Source organism: Sceloporus occidentalis, unplaced genomic scaffold (assembly GCF_023333645.1).
Source record: "Sceloporus occidentalis isolate IW3139 unplaced genomic scaffold, rSceOcc1.0.p SCAF_6, whole genome shotgun sequence".
Taxonomy (NCBI): domain Eukaryota; kingdom Metazoa; phylum Chordata; class Lepidosauria; order Squamata; family Phrynosomatidae; genus Sceloporus; species Sceloporus occidentalis.
This window is the reverse complement of record NW_028316986.1, coordinates 41474610-41500463: the sequence shown is the minus strand read 5'-3', so window position 1 is coordinate 41500463 and position 25854 is coordinate 41474610. Positions and strand designations below refer to the sequence as shown.

The 25854-nt window shown below is 41.2% G+C and overlaps 1 protein-coding gene across 5 annotated transcripts in view; it reads left to right on the top strand.

The window, feature by feature from the left end:
* Positions 1 to 25854, top strand: part of NVL (nuclear VCP like) — a 64574-nt gene that overhangs the window by 29909 nt on the left and 8811 nt on the right. For 3 of the 5 annotated variants that reach the window (XR_016281696.1, XM_089529400.1, XM_089529403.1), the window contains 5 exons: positions 1899 to 1961; positions 2396 to 2515; positions 7389 to 7488; positions 17836 to 17942; positions 23524 to 23600. Coding sequence is in view for 3 of the 5 variants with exons in the window: in XM_089529400.1 (XP_089385526.1) it covers positions 1899 to 1961; positions 2396 to 2515; positions 7389 to 7488; positions 17836 to 17942; positions 23524 to 23600 (467 nt within the window). In the remaining 2 variants the exon portion in view is untranslated. Of the gene's footprint in view, positions 1 to 1898; positions 1962 to 2395; positions 2516 to 7388; positions 7489 to 17835; positions 17943 to 18365; positions 18613 to 23523; positions 23601 to 25854 lie in introns of those variants that run through there. The other 2 variants (XR_016281695.1, XM_089529402.1) reach the window with 2 other exon arrangements.

Here is a 25854-nt window from a genome sequence, read left to right as displayed (position 1 = left end):
CCTTCTGAATTTCCTACTTGACAGGATGCAATATCCTACTGATCAGTGCAAAATCCAGTTTTAATTCCAACTAATGTTGTTGTTAGCTGCCTTTGAGTTAACCTTGACTCATGGTGACTGTAAATGAGACATCTCCAAGCCCCGCTATCCTCTACCTCTCTACTCAGGCTGCCTATAGAAAACTTTCATGTGTTGACCTGAATCCTAAAATTCAAGAAATTACAATGCAGAGAAGTGCAATGTTTTATAAATATTATCCCAACATAAGAATCTAGGGTTTCCTGATTGTTGTCTTAAAATTTGGATTGAATATTATGTATGCTGTGTTCCATCACTAATGTTATCATGAAAATGTACTGTAAATTATCATAGTGATAGCATTCAAAGATATTGCCATGTTAGTCTGTAGAATCAGTACGTAGGAAGATCTTGTAGCACCTCTTACAAGATCTACAAGATCTCTCTACGTGTAAATGATCATAGTTGGGGTTTCAGATGATGAACAACTGGTGCTTGCACTTTCATTGGAGGTCATGCCCTGTGTTACACAATAACTTGGATATAGTGAATGAGTACATAGGATAGTGCATTTTTCACAGTAGTGATGCCCCACTTTGTGGAATTCGTTGAACTCATTGAATGTCCCATGATCATATAGACCAACTTGCAGATGCTAGGTAAAGATATTTCAATGACCTTTTGGACTGAGTGGCAACATACTTTATATGTGCTATCTTCTCCCTGCCCCTGTCTTGGCTGCTGTTTTTTTAAATTTTGCTGCTTGGTGATTTCATTTGTAATATTTATGGGGAAATTGTAATTCTATGGGAGAACACATGCTTTGCATACAAAATGTCCCAGCTCAGCCCCTGCCTAGGATTAGGAAAGACCACTGGAAAGGCCAAAACCCTGGAAAGTCAATACCAGTCAATGTATACTATATAGAGCTAGGTGGGTCTGTAGCCAAGGGACCATCTTGTGTTCCATAGTATGATTTGTTTGTTTCTATCATTTTATTGTTAGTTCTTGAGAGGGGCTTTGTGGCTGGAAATACACATGTAAGTTTAAAAATAATGTAGTATATTTGTGATGATCCCTGAGGGCAAAGCCCTGTGCGTGACTATTACTCTCAGGGGATCCCTTTAAAAAAAAAAAACTTTTCGCTGCCACCACCCAGTGAATGAACACCTCCCCCCACACACACTGGGACTTGTGAGGGATAGAGAGAGAGAGATCTAGTTTCCTTTCTTGCTAACCCAGAGCAATCAGTAGCCGAGTTAAGGCGCGTGTACAGGAGCAGAGAGATAGCAGATGCTTTTTAAGAAAGAAGTTTATTTTAAAAAAGGGATAGAATAGGATAGAAAGAATTTATATCACTCTTGCAAAGCCCCCTTGCCTTGCAGGTCAAAGAACATAGTTATAGAGTTCATTCCACACAAGCCATTGTTGAAAATAACAAAAGACCTAAACGCACTAAGCTAACACGTTCCTAACTACTCACACTGTGATGGGATTTGCAGTCCTTTTGGGTTCCTGGATGCAGGGAGGGCCCCTTGCCTCTCAACCTGCATTCCCCTGAGTCTGTGTCTTCCAGACTCCAAGAGACACCATCTGGTTCCCCCCAGGAGAGAGCAAAGGGAGAGACAAAGAACCGCATGGCCGCAAAGGGCCTTTTAAAGATTTCCCATAGAAAGTTCTTGAATCTCGCGGTCCTACTCTCTGATTGGTCAGTTAGACCTTACATCAGCTATGATGCCACAGCTCATTAGCATGTGATGTCATCTCTCATTAGCATGTACCTCCTCCCAGATTAACCCTTTGTAGTTCATGAGAAGTCCTCAGGTGACTGGAGGACCAGTCATCACAATATTGCTTATATTCTCTTTTTTTCTTGGTAGGCTGTAGCAAATGAGTCCGGGCTGAATTTCATTTCTGTGAAAGGTCCTGAACTATTGAATATGGTGAGTTCTCTTTTTACTGCTCAATTATCTGATTAAGTTTGAGTTTATTAAAATGTTAGAGTGCATCATTTATGTAACAAAAATAACACAGTAAAATGTCTATTTTTCTCACTCTTGTTAAAGTTGTCCTTGCCTGCAGTGGAAATGACACATTTAATTTAGTCATTAAATTTTGCCTCAGTTTCACAATCTGTTAGTTGTGGCTCAGGATATAGTGCAAAAAAATATTTAAAATCCTACTTTCTACCTCAAGTAAGATTAGGGGAGAGGTTTGTGTGAGTGCAAGATTTACTTCTCATTTCATTATGGACAATATTTTCAGAGTTCTGAAGCAATCCTTTGGATAAGCATATCAGTAACCCAGCTTTATTTTGCCTATCTGTAAAAACAGAGATTCAGTGAAAAAAAAATGTTTTGTAAAATTCCTGTTTCAGTATGTTGGGGAAAGTGAGCGTGCAGTACGTCAGGTTTTTCAGCGTGCAAGGAATTCAGCACCATGTGTCATATTCTTTGATGAAGTTGATGCTTTGTGTCCACGGAGATCAGACCGCGAGGTGAGTTTAAAACCACTTCTGTCAGTCACTTAAGTGAGATGTAGGATAGGAAGAATATAAATGACTGTATTGTATCTGCTTTCTAAATAGCCCTGCAATTTAGGTTGCTGTTCCTATTATAGAGATGAGAAGCTCAGAGCTGTGTAACTAATCTGTGACACATTTGGGAATTTTTAGATTCAAATCCATCACTTGGTACACTGTACCACACAGGCTTGTTCATCTTCTGCTTTAAAGAACAATAATATACATGGAAAACTACCGTAGCTTCACTGCATATTGATACTACATTGAGAATTCTTCTAACCTGAAACAATCAAACCAAAAATGTAGCAAAATAATTTATAAGGTATGGATGGAGGTTTCAATGAAAAAATTGAGGGGCTGAAGGGACTGCGGTCCCATTAATAATAATAATGATAATAATGATAATAATAATACATTTTATTTATAGCCCGCCTCTTCCTGCGGATCAAGGCAGCTTATAGCAAATAAGAGTAACAATAAAATATGATATACAATTAAAATCCAGATTTCTAATTAATCCCCTATCCCAACCTCCCTCTCAATCATAAAAATTAACAAATTAAAAGCAATAACAGTATAAAATAAACAGAATATAAAATACTAATTAAAAGAAAACCCACAAAAAAATTCTCCTAAGGCCTTCACAAAAACTATGCCACTGAATTGCTCCATCAAATTTTAGCTGCCCAAGGTCATTAAGGCAACCCGAAAATGCTTGTTTTGAAATGGTTTTTTCCTGATGATTTGCCTCTGATAATCAGCAGTGCTACTGAATTCCAGGAATGGTTATGAGTGGTAGTGAATACTTGAGTCAGGGACATATTGGTCCCCAAACTCTCTGGAGTTGCTTACTATAAATGGAACAAGTGCTTTCGTCTTTCTTGCTTGCGTAGCTGCATGGTTTCAAACAAACTTGATCATGAAGAGAGCTGACAGTTCCCAGGAAAGTATGATTATCAGGGTCAGATCAAACGAGGGTTATAAATCACACTTTGAAGTTGACTTAAGATACCAGCTTCTGAGCCTGCTGTCTATAATTTCCTGGTTCAGGCATCACAGAAAGCTATATGGGAATTTATCCAGGAAATATTAAATTGTATCATGCCATAAATAAAAGCAGTACCAGGGATAGAGCATGGGACAGGTCAAATATATGTCTTGGCTTTAAAATCTAGTATGTAAGTACATCCAAACCAGGTCTCTCCTTTCTTACCTTCGGCCTCTTTTTGCAAAGAAAAATAATGACAAAACAAAAGTAAGAAACAATGCAAAAGGTAGCAGCAATACATTGCAACAATTTTTTTCTTCAGTGTACTATCATTTTTGCATAGTTTAGTATCCTTTTTGATTAGTCATAGTTTTGAAAGGAAACTAAATTGTTTAGAATATAAAGACTTCCAATGCATTATTTATAAAACAATAATTAGACAAGGTATAATACAGAATAAGTAAAGAGATAGTAGAGGAATACCTTGTTAATCTAAATGAATTTAAGTCTCCAGGACCAGATGAACTACATCCAAGAGTATTAAAAGAACTGGCAAATGTAATATTGGAGCCATTGGCAATAATCTTTGAGAACGCCTGGAGAACAGGAGAAGTCCCAGCAAACTGAAGGAGGGCAAACGTTGTTCCCATCTTCAAAAAGGGAAAAAAAGAGGATCCCAACAATTATCGTCCAGTTAGTCTGACATCAATACCAGGAAAGATTCTGGAGCAGATCATTAAACAAAGAGTCTGTGAACATCTAGAAAGCAATACCATAATCACAAAAAGCTTTGGTCAGGCCTCACCTGGAATATTGTGCCCATTTCTGGGCGCCACAATTTAAAAAGGATGTTGAAAAACTGGAACGTGTCCAAAGGAGGGCAAATAAAATGGTGAAGGGTCTGGAAACCATGTCCTATGAGGAACAACTTAGGGAGCTGGGGATGTTTAGCCTGGAGAAGAGAAGGTTAAGAGGTGATATGATAGCCCTGTTAAAATATTTGAAGGGATGTCATATTGAGGAGGGAGCTAGCTTGTTTTCTGCTGTTCCAGAGAACAGGACCCGAAGCAATGGATGCAAGCTACAGGAAAAGAGATGCCACCTCAACATTAGGAGGAACTTCCTGACAGTAAGGGCTGTCCGACAGTGGAACAGACTTGCTCAGAGTGTCGTGGAATCTCCCTCCTTGGAGGTCTTTAAACAGAGGCTGGATGGCCATCTGTCGGGGATGCTTTGATTTGGATTTCCTGCATGGCAGGAGGTTGGCCTGGATGGCCCTTGCGGTCCCTTCCAACTCTATGATTCTATGATTCTAGTAAATCTAAGTGCCAGCACATTTAGTAAGTAATAATTATAATTATTATATGCATTACATCAGGGTTTATGTTCACATACTTTTCAACATAATAATAATGGGAAATCCTCCTACATTCTAAATTTGGACATAACTTTAATTTTAATTCTTGATGTTATGAAACAAGTTCCTAAAAGTGTTTGTCAAAATACAAAATAAATAAAATATCCGTTCTCATGTCCATGAGATTCTTAACACCCCTTTAGAATCATAGAAAAGTCATTTTAGGTGCAGTTAACTGTGTTCACTTTTAATTATACTGTACATCACTCTGCTTAAGTATAATCCTGTCCATGAGAAGAGTCAGTTGAAGTCATGATTAATACTTGCATTGTTCTCAAGGATGTATGTGGGAGGTTTATTTATCTAAAGATGGGCCAGATAAGATTGAAACACAACTTTGGCATCTTTAAGTGCTTTCAGGTGTTACTAAATCAGATAGCTGTTTGAATCATTTCCACCAACAGGTTCTCCTCCCTGGTATTGCATTGTAATCCTGAAGGCTCTATATCAGCTGAAATTCAGTTTATATTTGTTTTGTAGTATCTTTTTTTTTCCTCTTAGAATTTTATGATCTGATGGGCTTGAAATTCTTACAGTTAATCTTACAGTGAGGTGACATTGGGCCTAACCAGCCACACATTTTCCTCTTGCAAGGCCACCTCACTTTATTGTTTTTTGCCTTTCCAGCATGCATGCATCAAGCTATCAACCAATAGCTGTTACTGTTGACTGGTCAATCTAAACCACCTTGCACTCTGATTGGATGCTTCTCCATCCAATCCCCTTTCCCCCTTTGCTGCCCCAGTGAGAAAGAGAGGGAATTTTAAATGTGGAAACACACACATGAGTCAGAGAAAGAAATAATAAAACCATTTTAATAGTCTTTTCTTTATGGACATGTCCAACTATGAGATCAGCAGTGAGGGATCAAATCAGGCTACCATTTCCCTCCCCCCACCAACAAAACAAAAACAAACAGCTTCATTTATATACCACTTCATATCGAACTAGCAGTGTCTAAGCAGTTTACAACTGTAAGCTAATTGCCCCCAACAATCTGGGTACTCATTTTAGCGACCTTGGAAGGATGCAAGTTGAGTCAAGCTTGAGCCCTTTTTCTGGTTTTGAACTCGCAACCTTATGGTTTGTGAGTGAGTGGATGTAGTACAGGCATTTAACCACTGCGCCACCAGGGCTCCTAACACCATCGTGTCATCTTCGTTTTTATTTCAAGGAATGGAGTGCATGTATACTTGGTGGCATCACTGGTGGCGTGCAGAGGGGTGACACCATATCGGTCCTCCTCCTGTGGGGGAGGAAGGGGCATAGTGGCAGGGAGTGAAACCCAGCCTCCAGCATGGCTGGGTCCATCTAGGGGGCTGCCCAGCTTCCGGCTCTTCACGGCTGCCACTTTCTTGCTCGCTCCTTGTCAAGCCAGCGTGGCCAGTGTGATGGTGGCTACTGCAGCTGTGGCTGCTCCCGTTGCCTGGGCATGACCACCCTGTCAGCTTGCTGTTCTTACTGGACTTGGTCCTCACCCATGGCTGTTGCAGTGAGTGGCAGTAGCAGTAGCAGAGAAAATTTTCCTATGAAGGAGGTGGTGGCGGTTCTTCTGCAGACCAAAACAGTTCCCTCTCAGAGCTTGCCAGGGAGGAAGCCATGGAGGCAGTCTACTCCTCCTCGCTAGTGGACTGTTGCTGCCACCCTACTCACAAGTAGAACTTTGTGGTTGCGCCCTACTCATGAGTAAGCCCCAACCACTGCCCCCTTTGTGGAGAGGAAGGAGAAGGTCAGCAGGCTTTGTGCTATGCCCCCTGGCAGCCTCTCCCCTGCATTGGGTGATACCAGGGGTGGTGTGTATTCCCTCTCCTCTCTGATCATTTGCTCACTTATGCAGAGATATCATGCACTCAGTCCCCCACATCCTCCCCCCACATACGTCTGCATGAGCAAGTGAACAAATGATCATGGAAGGGAGCATGTGAAATCTCTACACAAGTGAGTGAACAAATAATTGGAGAGCAGAGTACAAAGAGTAAAAGCAAGTGCAGCACTCGGGAAGAGGGGAAGAAGTGTGAGAAGATATCCCCTCACCGCTGATCTCATGGTGAACATGCAGTGAAGTAATAAAACATGGTGATATAAACCAGGCTTGCTACACCCAACCAGTCCCACACACCAAAAACTCTTCCTACCCCTTCTTCCACTCTGAAACCACCTCAGAGCACCAGCTATACCCAGGAAAATGGAGATTTTTAGAAGATTTGGGGTAAAGGATGACTTTTTAGATAATAGATTAAAGCCCTCTGGACCACATTCCCTGCAGCTTTCCTACAAATTGTCAAAAATGTATGCCCAGCTTGTGGCCACTACAAGGTGAAGCCACATTTTTTCGTCAGTGTAGACAAGCCCCAAGGCTATGAAAAACATCAGCCTTCAGATGTGTTGATGTGGTAAATTTTTGTTGTGTTTGTCATTTCACTGCATTCTCACTCTTTCAGTCAGGTGCCAGTGTACGTGTAGTGAACCAGTTGCTGACAGAGATGGATGGCCTGGAATCTCGTCGTCAGGTTTTTATTATGGCAGCCACAAACAGGCCAGGTAAGAACAATTAAACAATTGGAGCTAGTCTTGGGAGCATCACATGAGTTGTTACTCTGTTGCGTGGTCATGTATTTGCCCATAATAGAGGCCATTGGAGATTCAGCCATTGGAAATGTTATGTCAGTACAGAAATAGAAGTGCTCCAGTGTTTTATTTGTAGTAATGTGAAATGTATCGTATTGGGTTTCCTAAATTATCTTCCTTGTCTGTGCTCAGTAGTGAGGTTGTAGGGATGAGGTAAATAGAAGAGGTTTATTTCAACAAGGTGTTATTTTAAAAACATACTGACATGTGTTTTAAGATGTTCAATTATATAGCAAGGGATGAGTTGTGGCCAGTGATACTCCTCAGTCTGGCCCATATCACTCTCTTGGGCCACACAAGTTCCTCCAGGACAGATGTCATCCCCATTGTGGAATGCTGGATGATGAGGTTTAAAAATGTGAAGTGAATTGGTCAGTTACTGGTTTCCAAATCTTCTTGTTTTCTGAGGCCATGTACATTCCACTGTTACTCTAACCAAAAGTATTTCTGGAGAACCTTCTCTAGAGTGAAGTCAAAGGTTTTCACTGTCGGCATCCATAGTTTTTTGTAGGTTTTTCAGGTTATGTGGCCATGTTCTGGAAGAGTTTATTCCTGATGTTTTGCCAGCATCTGTGGCTGGCATCTTCAGAGAATGCTGGCATAGAAGTGAGTGGGGTATATATAATGTGTGATCCTTTGGTTGAGAGGAAGTGATTTAAGTGTTAATCTGTGTGTTGGTCTGTAGTTGAATGGTAAGGCCTCAGGGTGTCTATTTAATTAGTGATCTGTTGTCTGCTGGGAAAACCCCTGACCCTGGGTGGTTTCCATTTGCACTTACTGGGTCTTGATTAATAGTCTGTAACCCCACTTCAATCCACTGGGAGAGGCGGAGAAACACAAATAAATGTTTTTATTATTATTATTATTATTATTATTATTATGGTGTTTTTCAGGATTGGTAGCCAAACTTTGGTGTGGTACAGACCTCCCAAAAAGGGAGGCCTGCCGGCGCCTGTTTTTCCTCTGCAGGGAAACTGCAGCCGCCAAACCGCATGGCTTCCCTGCAGAGGAAAAAGAACGTGTGACTCCTTTGATGTGTGGTAAAAAATACCTTCCCTTTGGGTGGTTGTTTATCTTCACTCCTGTGGATTTTTCTGAGTCTGGCAGCCCTTCTGATGTCTGAGCTGTAGAGCCCAGTCTAAGTGCTTCAATTATCTTTGAAGAACCAACACACAGATTAACATGTAAATCACTTCCTCTGAACCAAGGGTCACACAGTATATATACCCCATTAACTTCTATGCCAGCATTCTCTGAAGATGCCAGCCACAGATACTGGCGAAACGTCAGGAATAAACTCTTCCAGATCACGACCACATAGCCCGAAAAAACCCACAAAAAAACCCTCTGGAGTCTTCATTGCCTTGCTAGTTCTTCCACAATTTAATATTGACTCCTTCCTTCATTCTCTTCCCTTAAACTATACTGTTTTCTCCTTCCTTGTTTGTGTTCCTTAGAGGTGAAATGTTTAAATATTTGAAAGGATGTCATATTGAGGATGGAGTAAGTTTGTTTTATACTGCTCTGTTCTGCTAAGACATGGAACAATGGATGCGAACTACAGAACAAGAGATTCAACCTCAAGCTCAGGAAAAAACCTCCTGACAGTAAGAGCTGTTCAACAGTGGAACACGCTCCCTCGGAGTGTGGTGGAGTCTCCTTCTTTGGAGGTTTTTAAACAGGCTGGATGGCCATCAGGAATGCTTTGATTATGTATGCCTGCATGGCAGGGGTTGGACTAGGTGGGCCTTGATGTCTCTTCCACTATTCTAGATTCTATGATCTGCTTAGACTATGGCTGAGCAAATGTGATTGTTTTTGTGTCCTTTGCAGCCTTATCACCCCCCAAAATAGTCCAGTCATGCCCCAAGAAGCTGCCAAAAGTTAAGCTATTTCAACCTGAGCTTTTTGGGGAGGGAATATTTTGAAAACTAGAACTGACTAGAAGTAGCTTCAGCCTTTTTTTTTTAAAAGAAAAAAGGTTCCCAGGGTCTACAAGCTGGGAAATGGACTAAAGTGGACGATGCAGGGCATGTGTATCAGATGCCTTCCCTGATGGTGTTTTGATAACTCTGTGTCCAACCCACTTGTCCCAGATAGTTTGAGTATGAGTCTAAGGTAGCACATTATCACATGCATACGTCTTTTTGGCCACAATTAAATGTCTTGCTGCATTCTTCCTTTATTATGTCCGTGACTTCTGACCATAGTTTTTCTGGTTCCCAGTCAATTATACTTAACAACACAAAGCAGTATTGTGTACATTTGTTATTTAAATGGGCCATAATCTACTGAATCTCACCTTCCTCTGCAACAGTTATAATATTTCATGGATCTTTTTCTGCTTTGTCCTAGCCCCTTTCTGACTTGTTCCATTGGTGGTTTGTCTGAGCTTCATTTGCTGTCTCCTTCTGAGACCTCCATGGTTTGAAATGGGTTTGGGCTCCACCATATTACTGAAGGATTGAAAAATCTGGTGTGTGCACTCTGATAGGCCTGGCTATATGTCTGAGGCTTGGCTGAAGAACAATGTATAGGTATTAAGAAATAACACAATGTGAAGGCCATAGGCACTGGCTCTGTCACCCCCCCCCCCTTTTTTTTTTTTTTTTACTATTGTAGTCCTGACCCATGTTGCCTAATACATACCTAACCAGATACCTAAACTCATGTCCAGCTACTAAGAAGTGAATTAAGAGCTTCCATCTTCTTCTTTAACCTGAACAACAATAACTAATAAGTAACATTTAAAGACTGTATTTAACAAATAACAAATATGGTAACAATTAAATACAGCAACATTTAATTGAAGAAAAAAGGAATGGCTGGTTGAAGTTGTTGATATAAAGGAATTGTACTGAGGTGACCCTCTGCCATTAGGCAGATGGATTTGAAGTCCTTGTTGGCCAAACATTAATAGTACAGTGCACCTGCTCTGTATACGGACGCACTATACATGGCTTCAAGCTTACGCTGAAGCCGTGTGACAAGTAAACAAATGTTGTGTGCGCCTATGGCAGGCACACCGCACCACAAGAACACACCCCATTGTTTGCAATGGGGCGCAAGCATACACAAAAGGGCCCACTTTTCAGTAGTATAGTAAAGCTGAATTTTTATTACTGCCATTGATACATTTTTGAATTATCTTAGTTGGGAAAAGGTTAGCTTGTTGAGAAAATTTAGAAATGGCTGAAAACAGACTAGACAAGTGAATTTTCCTGTTATTAACCTGCTTCCATAGTCTGTGTGGTTATTGTAGAAGGGAGGGAGAGATAGGTCATACTTGCACGTTTTGATGTTCCTTGTTTGCTTCTGCACTAGTACATAACCTTGGGAGTGCATCTTCTATCAGCCTTAGAATCATAGAATCGTAGAGTTGGAAGAGACCACAAGGGCCATCCAGTCCAACCCCCTGCCATGCAGGAAATCACAATCAAAGCATCCCCGACAGATAGCCATCCAGCCTCTTTTTAAAGACCTCCAAGGAGGGAGATTCCCCTACACTCTGAGGAAGTTTGTTCCACTGTCGAACAGCCCTTACTGTCAGGAAGTTCCTCCTAATGTTGAGGTGGAATCTCTTTTCCTGCAGCTTGCATCCATTGCTCCGGGTCCTAGTCTCTGGAGCAGCAGAAAACAAGCTTGCTCCCTCCTCAATATGACACCCCTTCAAATATTTAAACAGGGCTATCATATCACCTCTTAGCCTTCTCTTCTCCAGGCTAAACATCCCCAGCTCCCTGAGTCATTCCTCATAGGCCATGGTTTCCAGACCTTTCACCATTTTAGTCGCTCTCCTTTGGACACGCTCCAGTTTCTCAATGTCCTTTTTTAATTGTGGTGCCCAGAACTGGACACAGTATTCAAGGTGGGGCCTGACCAAAGCAGAATAGAGTGCCACTGTTACTTCCCTGAATCTAGACACTATACTTCTATTGATGCAGCCTAAAATCGCATTGGCCTTGTTAGCTGCCACATCACACTGTTGACTCATGTTCAACTTGTGGTCTACTTGGACTCCTAGATCCCTTTCACACGTAGTTTCATTCAGCCGGGTGTCCCCCGTCCTATATCTGTGCTTTTCATTTTTCCGCCCTAAGTGCAGTACCTTACATTTCTCCGTGTTGAAATTCATTTTGTTAGCTTTGGCCCAGTTTTCTAGTCTGTTCAGGACATTTTGAATCTTGATCCTGTCCTCTGGAGTATTAGCTACTCCTCCTATTTTGGTGTCATCTGCAAATTTGATAAGTATTCCCCCAATTTTGTCCTCCAAGTCATTGATAAAGATGTTGAATAGAACTGGCCCGAGGACAGAGCCTTGTGGGACCCCACTGGTCACTTCTCTCCAGGATGAAAAGGAGCCATTGTTGAGCACCCTTTGCGTTCGGTCAGTCAACCAATTACAAATCCATGTAACAGTTGCCTTGTCTAGCCCACATTTTACAAGCTTGTTTGCAAGAATATTGTGGGGAACTTTGTCAAAGGCCTTACTGAAATCAAGATATACTATATCCACAGCATTCCCTTCATCTAACAAGCTGGTAATTTTATCAAAGAAAGAGATAAGGTTTGTCTGGCATGACTTGTTTCCTCTGAAACCCATGTTGACCTTTTGTAATTATGGCATTGCTTTCTAGATGTTCACAGACTCTCTGTTTAATGATCTGCTCCAGAATCTTTCCTAGAACTGATGTCAGACTAACTGAACGATAATTGTTCGGATCCTCTTTTTCCCCTTTTTGAAGATGGGGACAACGTTTCCCCTCCTCCAGTCTGCTGGGATCTCTCCTGTTTTCCAGGAGTTTTCAAAGATTATTGCCAATGGCTCCGATATTACATTTGCCAGCTCTTATAATACCCTTGGATGTAGTTCATCTGGTCCTGGAGACTTAAATTCATTTAGATTAACAAGGTATTCCTCTACTATCTCTTTACTTATTCTGTGCTGAAATTCCCCTATTCTGTCTTCTGCTCCATTATCCTCAGGTTGAGCACTCTTTTCCTTTTCTGAGAAGACTGAGGCAAAGAAGGTGTTGAGTAATTCTGCCTTTTCTCTGTCTTCTGTTAGCATTTTGCCATCTTCTCCACGCAGTGGCCCTACCGTTTCCTTCTTCTTCCTTTTGCTGCGGACATATCCAAAAAAGCCCTTTTTGTTGTTCTTAACCTCTCTAGCAAGCCTGAGCTCATGCTGCGCTTTAGCTTTTCTGACTTTATCTCTACACAGGCTCGCTATTTGTTTGAATTCCTCTTTGGTGATTTCCCCATTTTTCCATTTCTTATACATGTCCCTTTTTAATTTTAGCTCAGTTGAAAGTTCTTTAGTCATCCATCCTGGTTTCTTGAGACATCTCCCATTTTTCTTCCTCACTGGAACTGTTTGAAATTGTGCCTTCAGTATCTCCCTTTTTAGAAACTCCCATCCATCTTGAACTCCCTTCTCTTTTAGTATTGTTGACCATGGGATCACACTCAGTATTTCTTTAAGTTTACTAAAATTGGCTTTCATAAAGTCTAGAATGCGTGTCTGACTAAGCCTGGCTTCTCCTTTCCATTGTATAACAAACTCCAGGAGAACATGGTCACTTCCACCTAAGGATCCCACCACTTGCACTCCATTAACTAGGTCATCCCTATTGGTTAGGATCAGATCCAAAATAGCTGACCCCCTTGTTGCTTCTTCCACCTTTTGGACAATGAAGTTATCTCCAAGGCAAGTGAGGAATTTGCTAGAACTTGAGGATTTGGCTGAGTTTGCCTTCCAGCAAATATCAGGATAGTTGATCCATCACTACTACATCTCTCCTTTCTGAATGTGTGGTCATCTGTTCTTGAAAGACATCATCCAATTCCCCAGTCTGACTTGGGGGTCTGTAGTAGACTCCCACAATAACATCCTTGTTGTTTCCCTGCCCTTTAATTTTTATCCAGACGCTCTCCACCTGGCTTCCATGATTGATGTCCTGGATCTCTTCACTGGTGTAAATATCTCTGACATATAGTGCTATTCCTCCTCCTTTCCTGTTTGGCCTATTTCTCTTAAAAAGGTTATATCCCTCTATTTCTACATTCCAATCACGAGACTCATCCCACCAGGTTTCAGCCTTGCCCAGGGGGTGCATATCAGCCCAGGTTCCCCATACAACTAGCTGTGGGGATTCAGTTGGGTCATGAACTGGGAATAGTCTGAGTAGAATGACTGTGAGGGAGTGCTGGGCCCCATCAGCAAAAGGATGCTTCTCTGCTGTGTACCATCTGTTGCATCATTTACCACCTGTGAAGCTTATCTTATAGCACTAATGTGTCAGTCAGTGTTCATTACCAAAAGAAACATGTAGGGAAGTGAGTTCCAGCACAGAACAAGAATGATAGAGTGAGATGTGAAAAGGAGTGAAAAGACTAGGCCTTCAAGATTGCAAGATAAAATTGCTGTTGAGAACCAAACCAAGTAGAGGAGATCTGCTAAGGAGGTAGTGGGAATTCTTAACTTTAGATATATAGATGGGCTTCAGGGAGTCCATGAACCACATGCAAAGAAAATTGATGTTACTTTGTAAATGCATTTTTTTCCCATGATTGGGGATGAGGTTCCATAGCTTTTCACCTGATTTTCAAAGTATATAACCTCAGAAAGGTGGGAGGAAAACACATTGTGCTAAGGACAACCAATCAAACATATCAGAAAGATTTGAGACAAATCAGTTGATAACAGATTTATACAAAAAACAGAACATGCTTATAATTAACAAACCTAGGGCAGTTCCTAGAAATAATGAACCTAGAAACAGTTCAAAATAGTGAAGGGAGCTGGATGGCACCTCTTCCCTTTAGAAAAGACCGACCAATTTTGCCTAACAACTGTCAACTTGCTGGAAAAAGGCTTTTTGCTTTGAGAAACAGAATGCTCAAAGATCTCACTTTAAAGGAACAGATTGTGCAGTTCATTGAAGATTTTTTTTGTAAGCAATTATGCTGAAAGAGTTCCTTTGTGCACTGAACCCCAAGAATAATGGTTCCTGCCATACCATAAGGTAACTCACCCACAAAAGCCAGAAAAGATTGACAGCATGCAAGCTGTGTTACATTGTCCCAACGTGATGGTCTGTGTCGGCCGGGAGCCCTTCAAGCCAATGGTGAAGGAGAACCCCAGGAAACACTCTTCAGAGAAATTGCCTGGCCTGGCTTCCCGATCCAGCAGCAATAGCAAAGGCGAAAACCGAGAAATGAACTTCGGACTGAAAACCAAAAAGAGTGTGATGCAAGGTTTTCCTGGTCATCAGGAAAATCCTCCACAAATGGCCTAACGACATCCTCGGAGAATGGTGTTCCATTTCTACGCAACTGTCCGCACTCTAAAGCTGGGGAGTTGGCCCATTCCCTAGTCAATGATGACATAGAGAAGAAGGCGCATGTGAATAAGGATGACAGTTTCTCTGTTGAGATGAAAGTCCGCTTCTGTCTGCTCAGTGATGAGACTCTCCAGTGGTCTATGCAGATCAAGAAGTCCAACCTGATGAATAAAATACCCTGTGAAGAACTAAGCATCAACCACGACAATGGATTGGAATCAACAGAGAACCCAGAGGTTAACTCAGAGCTGGATGACTCTTTCTATCCCTGTGACGCTGACTCTTACATGTCCAATCTTGATGAGTCTGAGAATGATGAGGCTCGTTGCCACAAATGTGGCAAGCTGTGCAAAGACTATGACATTTGGAAGAATCCCATGCACACTTCTCAGAAAGAAGAGCAGGGAGTGAAGAGCACATGGTACACCCATTCTTCATGCTCGAGCACTTCATCTCACTGGAGAATCATCCCCAAAAGGGTAGCCTCCGTTGACATTATCCGTATCTCATCCAGTGGATAGGAATATTTTAAACGTGTGGTGCGAGAGTCTTCTCATTATTCAAAAGCTGTAGAGAATATTGTGGAATACCATTCGGTCAAAAACTGCTGCTGTCAACATGGTTGTGACCTAGACCAACACAAACCAAAGGGAGTCTCCTGAAGAAATGGATGCCATAGCCAACTTGGCCCGTTCACAAAATGAAGAGGAAACCACTGTAGAGGGAGGAGGAGATGAAGGCAAAGGTAGCCGACCTGGGAGCAGCAAATCGAAATCATCTCAATGATCAGCAGATAGACATGTAGCTCTTTTGGTAATTAGACACTACCATGAAAGGCCACCATAAGAACTATAAGCAAATACAAAGTGGTCAAGTATCTAAGACCTTTGTCAGAATTAGTTACCCTGTTCAGTGTTAGATACAACATTTGATTTGATGTATAAATGGATAAGATAGGCCATAAGGTTGCAAAATTTCGTTGAAATTTTGAGCGGGGAGTGTGATGTCCAGCCAGGACTGTTTGAATCTCCCCCTGCATTTTCTTTCATATTGGTTCAGGCCATGGTATGTTTTAGTGTAGGAAATGTTCATTGTATTAGTTGTGGGAGGAGCTGTAGGATCGATCCCCTGCATTTTTCCAGGTTTGGTTTGCCCCTTCCCAGCATGCTCTGTTGTAGCTAGAGGCTTTTAGTTTGGAGCAGGCTTTGCTGTGAGCAGGCAGAGAGCTGTCTTTTGGTGGCAAACAGGCCCAGACAGCCGGAAAGGGCATTTCTTACACGTTAGCCGATTTTAGTTACCAAGAATAAGTTAGTCAAATCAGTTACCAGAAATTAGTTACCTACTTCAAGACAAAGAATTCAGGAGCTGAAAGACCCTGCACCAGCTCCATTGAGAGGAGATCAAACCAAGATCAGACCCAGAAAGATAACACCCTGGAGATTGCTGAAAGTCTGTAAAGTATCTTTTATTTCAAGTTATCTAGAGCTGGGGAGGAGAAAACTTTTTTTTTTGTTCTTCAGATTAAACTTTCCCCTTTTTGAACTTTACATTCAGCATCAGAGCCTTTTTGGGTAGAAGAGTTTGATCTCACCAAGGTACCGGCGTTGCACACCCAAACCTGCCACTACCTTTAGTTGGGTGTGTCTTCACAGGAGGTCTTAATTGAAATGAAGGGTTTGGATGCAAGAGGCCTTCTCTTCTACCAGTGCAGATCTGTATTTCTTCTTCATGATGTGCAAGTATTTCTTGTTCTTCATGGTCAAGTCATCTTGGAGAATATTGACTTTGTTCACTTTCAAGACTGAGAATGAGTGTATCTCAAAAGGATTTCAGGATAGGAGCAAATGGCTCAGTGGATTGGTAATCTTACTCAAGTGAAAGGCATGTCTGTATGTTTGTGCATGTTTAGCCTGCCTTTTCCCTTTTTGTTGCACTGATGGAAGAATGATGTAGCAGCACTGGCAAGACAGAAATTGAGCAGAACGTACCTGTAGGCTGTCTGTTGTGGTTACCTCATATCTGACTTTAAAAAAAAACAGGTGAGGCTGCTCATTAGAACAATATTCAGCAGTATAAAATTTATCCTTTCATGATACTGTTCTGAAAAATGTAGCAGAAGCATTCTGGTTTCTTGTACTATCACCATGCCATGATTCTTATCTTTTGCTTAACAAGTAGATAGCAATTTGATTGAGAGTTCCTGCATGGCAGGGGGTTAAACTGGATGGACCTTGTGGTCTCTTCCAACTCTAGGATTCTATGATTCTATTATTCTAATACTTTGGACAATTTTAATTTAGCCAAAAAGTACTGTTGCTATCTAAAAGGGAGAACAACATTTGAGAGACCAAAAGTTTAGGACCATTTAGCATAAAGTAAATGCACCAGTTGACTCATGGTAGCTAAAGGACAGAGCGTAATAGGCTATTTCAAACATAAATTACTTATTAAGAAACAAGAACGACACCTCTTGAATTTAGGAGTCACATGTTTGCCTTTTATGGTTATTTTAAAAACTTGTATTTACCAACCCATACTTTAGATTAAACACAGTATAGAGTCTTAACACAAAACTTTGTTCCATCTAAAATTAAAGCAGATATTTCTGATCTCCTTCCAACGATGCCATAAGGTAGAATGTGTGAGTTCAAGGATTGCATCAACTCATCCACCTAATATTGCATGCATAAACACATAATTTAGCAATCAAGGAGAAAGGTATTTACATAATTGTCTCAGTGTATAAAATATATACAAATTTGGTAAGCTATGCTGCTAGAGGTGCTGTTCATTTCTTTCAAAATTTAGTTTTTCATTTATAACATTCCTGTTACATACCTTCTGGGTATACTTTATTGCCCTTCTCTTCTTTTAGTTTTATATCCAAAGTCTGAATAATACAATTTTCCATCAGATATTATTGATCCAGCGATGCTGCGCCCAGGAAGATTGGATAAAACGCTGTATGTAGGTCTGCCGCCACCTATGGATCGTGTTGCCATTTTAAAGACTATCACTAAAGTAAGAATTGGGGGGGGGGGAGCATTGTGTACTCACGTTGCCTTTGAATATTTTGTTTAGTGGGCCCTTGGTATCTACTGGAATTTGGCTCCAGGACCCCCCCCCCCCCCTCCAATAGATACCAAAAACTATGAGTGTTCAAGTTCGATTATATATAATGGTGTAGCAAAATGCCATCCCTTTTAAAAAATGGCAAAATCAAGATTTGATTTTTGAAATAAAAACAATCAAGCTCTTTATTTCTCTTCCATCTTAATGTTCCTTGTGAATATTTTGTCTACAATTAAGTATCAAGTAGGCATGAATTATAAAATTATATTTTTCTTTTAAGCTTAGATTAGGCTTCAAACATGTATAGCTCTGTAATCAATACATTTTGATCTGGAAGAAGAAATATGAAATAATAGATTTCTGGAATTTCAGATTGAAAGAAAATATTGGCGCATTTTATTATATGTAATAACAGCTGCGAGGATGAACTGGAAAAGCAAAAACATACCAAGCATAGACGAGTGGTTGCTGAAATTATCAGATATCATAGAGATGGACAAACTTACAGCTCTTCTAAACAACAAAGATAAAAAAACAAGTGGAGGATGAATGGTCTCCGATAGTTACATTTTGTTCACAAAGGTGGAAATAAAGGATAGCGGTGTAGAAGACGAGAAGTGTAAGTGAACTGATAAGATCCAGGCAAACTTTTAGTATGGTAGAAATGTTATTAATGTAACTTGTTTAATGCTTATAGTGATAATTATAGATATTTAATGTAGAACATAACAATAAAATATATTTGATAAGTGGAAAAAATAATAAGACTCTTAAATAACATGATGTATCAGGACCAGTTATAGAGAATACATTGGGAAGTTATATTTTGTATTTGCTTGTTTTGGATTATTGTGATTACAATAATCCCTTTTTTATACATAATGTAGAAGCGGCTTTTTATATATATATTTGATATGAAAAGTAAAGTAAAAAAATAGATTTCTGTCTCATAGAAAAAGTAATGTTTGCATATAAAAGGGAAGACATAAAGATGATACAGTACAAAAGTTATTTGCTGAACATCTTCTCACAAGTTCCAGTAAACTAGAGGATTGGATTTTATAACATTTTTAATACTCTTCTCAGTGGTTCACATGTAACCAGTCAGGACTTAAATGTCTTAGATGCATCTCCTCTCTTTAAATGAGGTGTGGAAAATGTGCTGCATTCTACTGTGTTAAAATGTAAATCCCAGCAACATTAGCCATTCCCCCTAGTCATGAATGTTGCCAGTTGATGTCCAACAACATCTGGAGAGCCACACAGTTTCCAACTCAGTTTTATTTGGTAAAGTAGATTAATTCACTTGTTTCAAATGCAAACTACAGAATGATGCCCACTGTCTGCACAGATAAAACACAAGGTGAATACAAATAAGTATCAATGTGTTCAATAGAACATATTCCAAAATAGATGTGTACATAAAGTTTACAACCAAGGATTCTTAACTTTCTCAAATTTAAAAGTGGGGAGAGTGAGAGATCAGACACTATAGCGCACACACAGCCAGGAAGATGCCCCTATACTCTTTACATCTAAGTACAAAATTGACTATATAAAGCAGATCTCCATTTTAAGAAAAAGGAAAGAAAAGGCCTTCCCCTATTGATCTTAGCATTCAGGCTGGCTTGTAGAATGCACTTGCGTCATACGCGGCTTTCAGCATATGCTTAAAGCCACGCGGGAAAAGGGGTGGCACATCCCATAGGGAACAATGGAGTGCATGCCCATGGCGTGTGCAAGCCGCCACGTGCACAAGCCCCATGCATTTAAATGGGGCTCAAGTCTAGGCGGAATTTGCTTTACGCGGGAGAGTCCGGAACAGATCCCCCGCATAAAATAAGGGCGCACAGTATAGGAAATATGGTCATTCAGATAATTTGGATCCAAGCCACTTAGGGATTTATAGGTCAAAACTGACATGTTGAATTATGCCCATAAACAAACATCTGTGCAACTGTTTAAACAGGGGAGTCACATGATCCCTGTAGTCAATCCAGTCAACAGCCTGGCTGCAGCATTTAGAACCCACTGAAGTTTTCAAAGGCAACCCCACATAGAGCACATAACAGCCATGTTCCCCGGTGTGTGGAGGGGGGATTCAGGAGGCAGGGCCAAAAGGCTACTCCTCACACCTCACTGCCACAATGTGTAGAATGGTGTCACGGCACCAAGATGGGGGGTGTTCTGCCCTTTCAGAAGCCCCCTCCCCAGCCTTTGAGTCCCGTGTGGCCATGGCTGCGCAAGACCTGGAAGGCAACCAGCACCATCCCTGTCCTTCCAAGTCCCATGTGGCGATGGCTGCGCAGGACCTGGAAGGCAGATAATAATAATAATAGGTTTTATTTTTTTATATACCGCCCAATCACTGGGAATCCGAGCGGTTTACAACAGAGGGGATAATACAGCGCGCTCGCGCCATACGCAGGCGTGCCATACGCAGCCTTGAGCATATGCGCTCAAGCTGCGGGGCGGAAGGGGCGGCGCGTCCCATTCAATTGAATGGGTGCGCGTGCCCGTTGCGCCCCGCGCCGCCCCGCACGAGCCCCATTGTTTCCAATGGGGCTCGAGCATAGGCGGAATTCGCCTTACGCGGAGGGATCCGGAACGGATCCCCCACGTAAGGCGAGGACGGACTGTAGACAGTTTCCTGCCCTCAGGCTTACAATCTAAAAGACACGACACAAAAGGAGAAGGGAATGGTGAGGGAGGGAGGGATCAGGTCCAGCATTCTTCTCTCCCTCTGAGGTCTGGACCAAGGCAGATGGACCGGAGGGAGGGCTCTTCTTCTTCAGGGTAGCCCTTGGTGGAGCTGGGCCAGCCTATTCTCTCCCTCACAGGCCGAAAGATGACAGTTATGGAGGGAGGGCACTCTATCTTCAGGCTAGCCCCTGATGATGCTGGGCCAGCCTATTCTCTCCCTCACCGGCCGAAAGATAACAGTTATGGAGGGAGGAGCCTCTATCTTCAGGCTAGCCCCTGATGACGCTGGGCCAGCCTGTTCTCTCCCTCACCGGGATGCCCACTCCCCCAGGGTATACTATTACCCCCCAGTGAAACTCCCCTCTATGGTGTCACCCGGTGTGGTCCACACCACCTCATCCCTCCTAATGATGCCACTGCCTTAGAATAGTCCAAATGGGATGTAATCAAGTGTCACGGTAGCCAGATCCAACTTCTTCATGATGTCATCCTTACAGTCTATTGTAATTCCTTCCAATGGTATTAGGATTTTAAGTATTGCCTGAAACAATACCTGCATGCATACCAAGTCAGATATTGTAATGCCTAGTCATGCAAATTATTGTTATTTGGAAGTCCTCAGTCCAACATTCTGACCACAGCACCATTATTATCCTGTATTGTTATCTCCATTCATGAATGGCGCAAGGATATGTAAGTACAGCTATAATAGTAGCATTTATTAGCCAATGTGGAGGTATTCTGCAAACTGCATCGTGACTTCTACCACATTATGAGGTTTCTTCAGGATCACCTACAACTGCTATCATTACTGTTGGGCACTCTGTTGTTATTTTCCTTTTCCATGTGAATGATAACACTCTGTTCCTTGTATCCACAACTAAATGATCATCCAACGTACAGCTTCTTTAGCCAGGATTTAGCACTACATTCACAAGCTGAAACAAGCCACATGAAGTCATAGGCTGTGCACATTTATCCCGTTTTTCCCATCTGGCTGTGAGTTCATTTGTTTAACTAATCAAAGTTTATTTCAAACTAACAAAATAATTCAGGTTTTAAAGTTGGTTTGTGTTATGCCACAGTGTACAGTTCAAACTTAACAACAACTCAGATCTGCAGCAAAGAACTGCTGCCAGATTGTTAACTGGGACTGGCTACAGGGAGCACACACTGACTGACCTTGTTACAATAGCTCCATTGGCTGCCAGTCTGTTTCTTGGCACAATTTAGTGTGCTGGTCATGACCTGTGCAGCTCTTGTCCAGGTTATTTGAAGGACCATATTTTCCCATAGAACCTGCCCTTGTTTTGAGATCTTCTCTGGAAGCCTGTCCCTCTGTCCCTGCCTGACAGGCGCACCCAGTGGGAAGGTGGGAAAGGGCCTTTTCTGTGGCTTCTCCCAGACTCTGGAACTCTCTTCCCAGAACAGTTAGACTGGCATCCTCAACTGTCTTTCCACAGGCAGATGAAGGACTATTTCTTCCAGCATGTCTTTAAGAGTTGTATTTTGGATAGAACGATGGGCCTGGTATTAAGTGTTGGGATTTTTTTTCATTCATGTTTATTTTTTACTTTAATGGTTTGTGCTTTTCAATTTTTTAATTATTTGGTAGTTTAATTGCTCTTCAACCTTGGTATACTGTGAACTTTTCTATGTTTGCTTTAATTGTTATATGATGCCTTCAGTCTCAAACTGGGAAATTGGGGATGGGGGGGGGGAGGATATGAATGAATATAATAAGCCAGCATGGTGTAATGTTTTGGATGGTGGACTATGACTCTGGAAACCAGGGTTTAATTTCTTGCTTGATCATGAAACCCACTGGGTGACCTTGGGTAAGTCACATGCTCTCAGCCTCAGGGGCAAACCTCAGTGGTAAACTTCTTCTGACCAAATTTTGCCAAGAAAACCCCATGATAGGTTCACCTTAGGTTCACCATCAGTTGAAACCACTTGAAAGCACACAGCAACAACAGCAACAACGAAGAGTCTTCCAACTATATGGCAGGAAGAGAGAATAAAGAATGCAAGCTTGAGGCTTTGTTTGGATTGATCTTACATGCAAATAGTACTGAGTCCGGGCCATACTCATTCATGCCATCAGGATCTAGTATGTAGTAATGTTTAGATTAGTTTTCTCTGCTTTTGGTCTTGTAGATATTTTTGAACTTCAGCTCCCAAGATCTTTGATCATTGTCTGTGGTGGCTGGAGCTTGAGTGTTGCATTCTAAAACCTAGGGAGGACCAATTGTTGAGTCACTCTGGCTTAGATGACAATAAGCATATTAATTTTGTGAAGCTTTGGGTTTTTCCCCCTACAGCATGTTTTTTCTTGTTTAAACCCAGTTTCAAAAACACCTAGAGGACATTGGATGATTACAAAACTAGTGAGTCATTTCACAAAACCCAGCTTTCCAGTGCAACCAGTTACAAGAAAACTTTAAATTTAACCTTCTAATCTGAATCCAAGAGTTAGGCATTGAAAGCTAACTAGCTATCAGTGCCATAGCCTAGCCAGCTTGTAGTACTCTGAAACTTAAACATTGTTTGGCAATAAAAGAACAGGAACTATAGTAAACTGATGATGAACATGCAGTTTGGATACCAGAAAACTGTGGACTGAATACTACCTTGAAATGTTCAGTGGATAATAACATGGGATGCCCCCATGTCTCTAAACCAGATTGTTTTACTTTTAGCTGCCCATGTGTTAGACTTTAGCTCCAATGGTCAGGGATGCTGGGAACTGCAGTCCAAAATATCTGGAGCACCAAAGATTGAAAGCCACTGATTTAAACTGCTTCTTTCTTATCACTTTCTATAGGATGGAACCCGACCCCCGCTTGACACTGATGTGGACCTTGAAGAAATTGCGTGCAATCCTTGCTGTGATTGTTATACGTGAGTTATAAATCACCACCTCCGATTATTTTTCATTGCTTTCTGTTAGAATTTTTTTTACTTTTAGTTAGTATTCTTCTGTGGTTTTGCTTTTTCATTAGTGAAAAGTTAAACATATTGCTGCATGTTCTTAGCTTTTTGCATTTTTTCCACATTAATATCTTCTACACACATAAAATCTCTCTGTTCAAGGAAGTGTAAAAAAACCCTAAATTTATCCATAAGATTCAGCCATGTTTTATGTTCCCTGAGAGAGGGAAAAGAATATATCTAGTTATATAACTACACACAACTATTCTTCCTAGTGTTCCAGGACCCCCCGTGGATATCAAAATCCATGGATGTTCAAGTCCCATTAAATATAATGGCCACTGAAGGAGGTGTCTCTTATAAAAATGGCAACATCAACATTCGCTTCTTGGATTTTTTAAAAAAATATTTTCAAGATGTGAATGTTTCAATCTGTGGATAGGGAAGACTGGCTATGTATTAAATAGGCTGGAGAACTGGCTCAGAGGTCATGGAATTGGTTGGTGCCTCTGTACAACAAGGCCCCAGCATGCCTAAAGAAGGCCATTATAAGGCCTCTACTGGAGAAAAAAACATTTCCTGGATTCCACCATATTGGATAAGTATTGGCCAGTCTCCAGTATTTCATTTTTGGGGAAGATAGTAGAGCATTTGGTCAGTTCTGAGTTCCAGGATTCTCAGTTTTAGATTCATTTCATTCTGGCTTCAGGCTTGGTTGTGAGATGAAGCTCCTACTTTTTTCTTTTCCCCAAGAGTACACATTTCTGCAATTACCAGGAATGCATTTGCATAATTACATCTGATGCTCCAGCTGCAGCCAAGGTTGGAAATGTCTGATCTGGCCATTGTGATGCATGCCTTAGTTACATCATATTTAGATGACTTCATATGCTCGATGTGGAGCAGACTTTGAAAGGTGCTCAGCAACTTTAATTAGCTGGGAAAGGTGCAGCCAGATTATTAACTAGAACTGGCTACAGAAAGCATATAACCTGCACATTGCAACAGATCCACTGATTGCTGATCCTTTTCCATGCACATTTCAAAGTGCTAGTTATGACCTATAAACCCTTATGTGCTATATAAGATCCATGCTGTCTTATCTTCCAATATGAGCCTGCTTGTCCTGTAAGGCCTTCTCTCAGTCCCACGACCTTCATAGGCTGGTGTGATGGGAACTCAGGAAAGGGCCTTCTCTGTGACTGCTCCCAAGCTTTGGAACTCCATCCCCAGGGAAGCTAGGATGATTTCCATCTTGCTGTCCTTACATCAGCAGGTGAAAAAATTTCAGTTCTCACATTGTAATGAGAACTGACTGTCAGCACTGTTAACAGTGAGCTTTTTGTTGACTTTTATTTTTGTCTTTTGATGGATTTGCTTTGAATGATTTTAATTGTAAAGATAGCTTGAATTATAGCAATAATTTCATGTATGTTTTTACTTTTGTATTTCTTTTTATCAGTATTTGGCCGAGATCCTACATCAAGAGGCATGTGTATCACTTAGCTAAGTCTCCATAGCATCATCTCCCAGTGCTACTAAAAAAAAACAACAACCACCTTGTAAGTGAAGAAGCCTTCCTCTTAAACACAGCCATTTCTGTGTTGTCAGGGATTGGTGAGAGGGAGAGATGTGTTCAGCTATTTTCTTGTATCTGGGTATGCTGCTACTGGCATCTGCAGATTTCTGGGAATGCTTGCAAGCTCTATGCAGATGATGTCCTTACAGCACATTCAGCTACAAGAAAATAGCTGAATGTATCCCTCTCATCCTCCCCTGTCCAAAAACATGGAAATGGCTTTGTTGGGAGGAGCTGTACTGCTTATAAGGTGAATTGGTTGAGGATTTTGCCATTGCATTATCAGGATAGAATTCCAGCCTTTGCAACAACTGTAAAAGTTTGTTGCAGTGGCATAAGTCCAATTTAAATCATCAGAATTCCTTAACAGGATGTCAACCTTTGTAAGCTACCTTGAGTCTCATTTGGGGTGGAGTAATGAGATATGAATGAATGATAACAGTTGTCAGCATCATCTGCCCATCCTAAGGATAGTGTTTTAAATACCTACAGATTGATGTTAAAGCTCTGTAGAGGAAAGTCTTAATGAAACTGCGCTCTTTATATTGGTCAACATAAATTCTACTGCTGCTGTTGTTGTTGCTTTTACATTATTCATTTTTGTGAGGAATTGTATTCCAAAATGACTGTCTGTATGTTTGTATT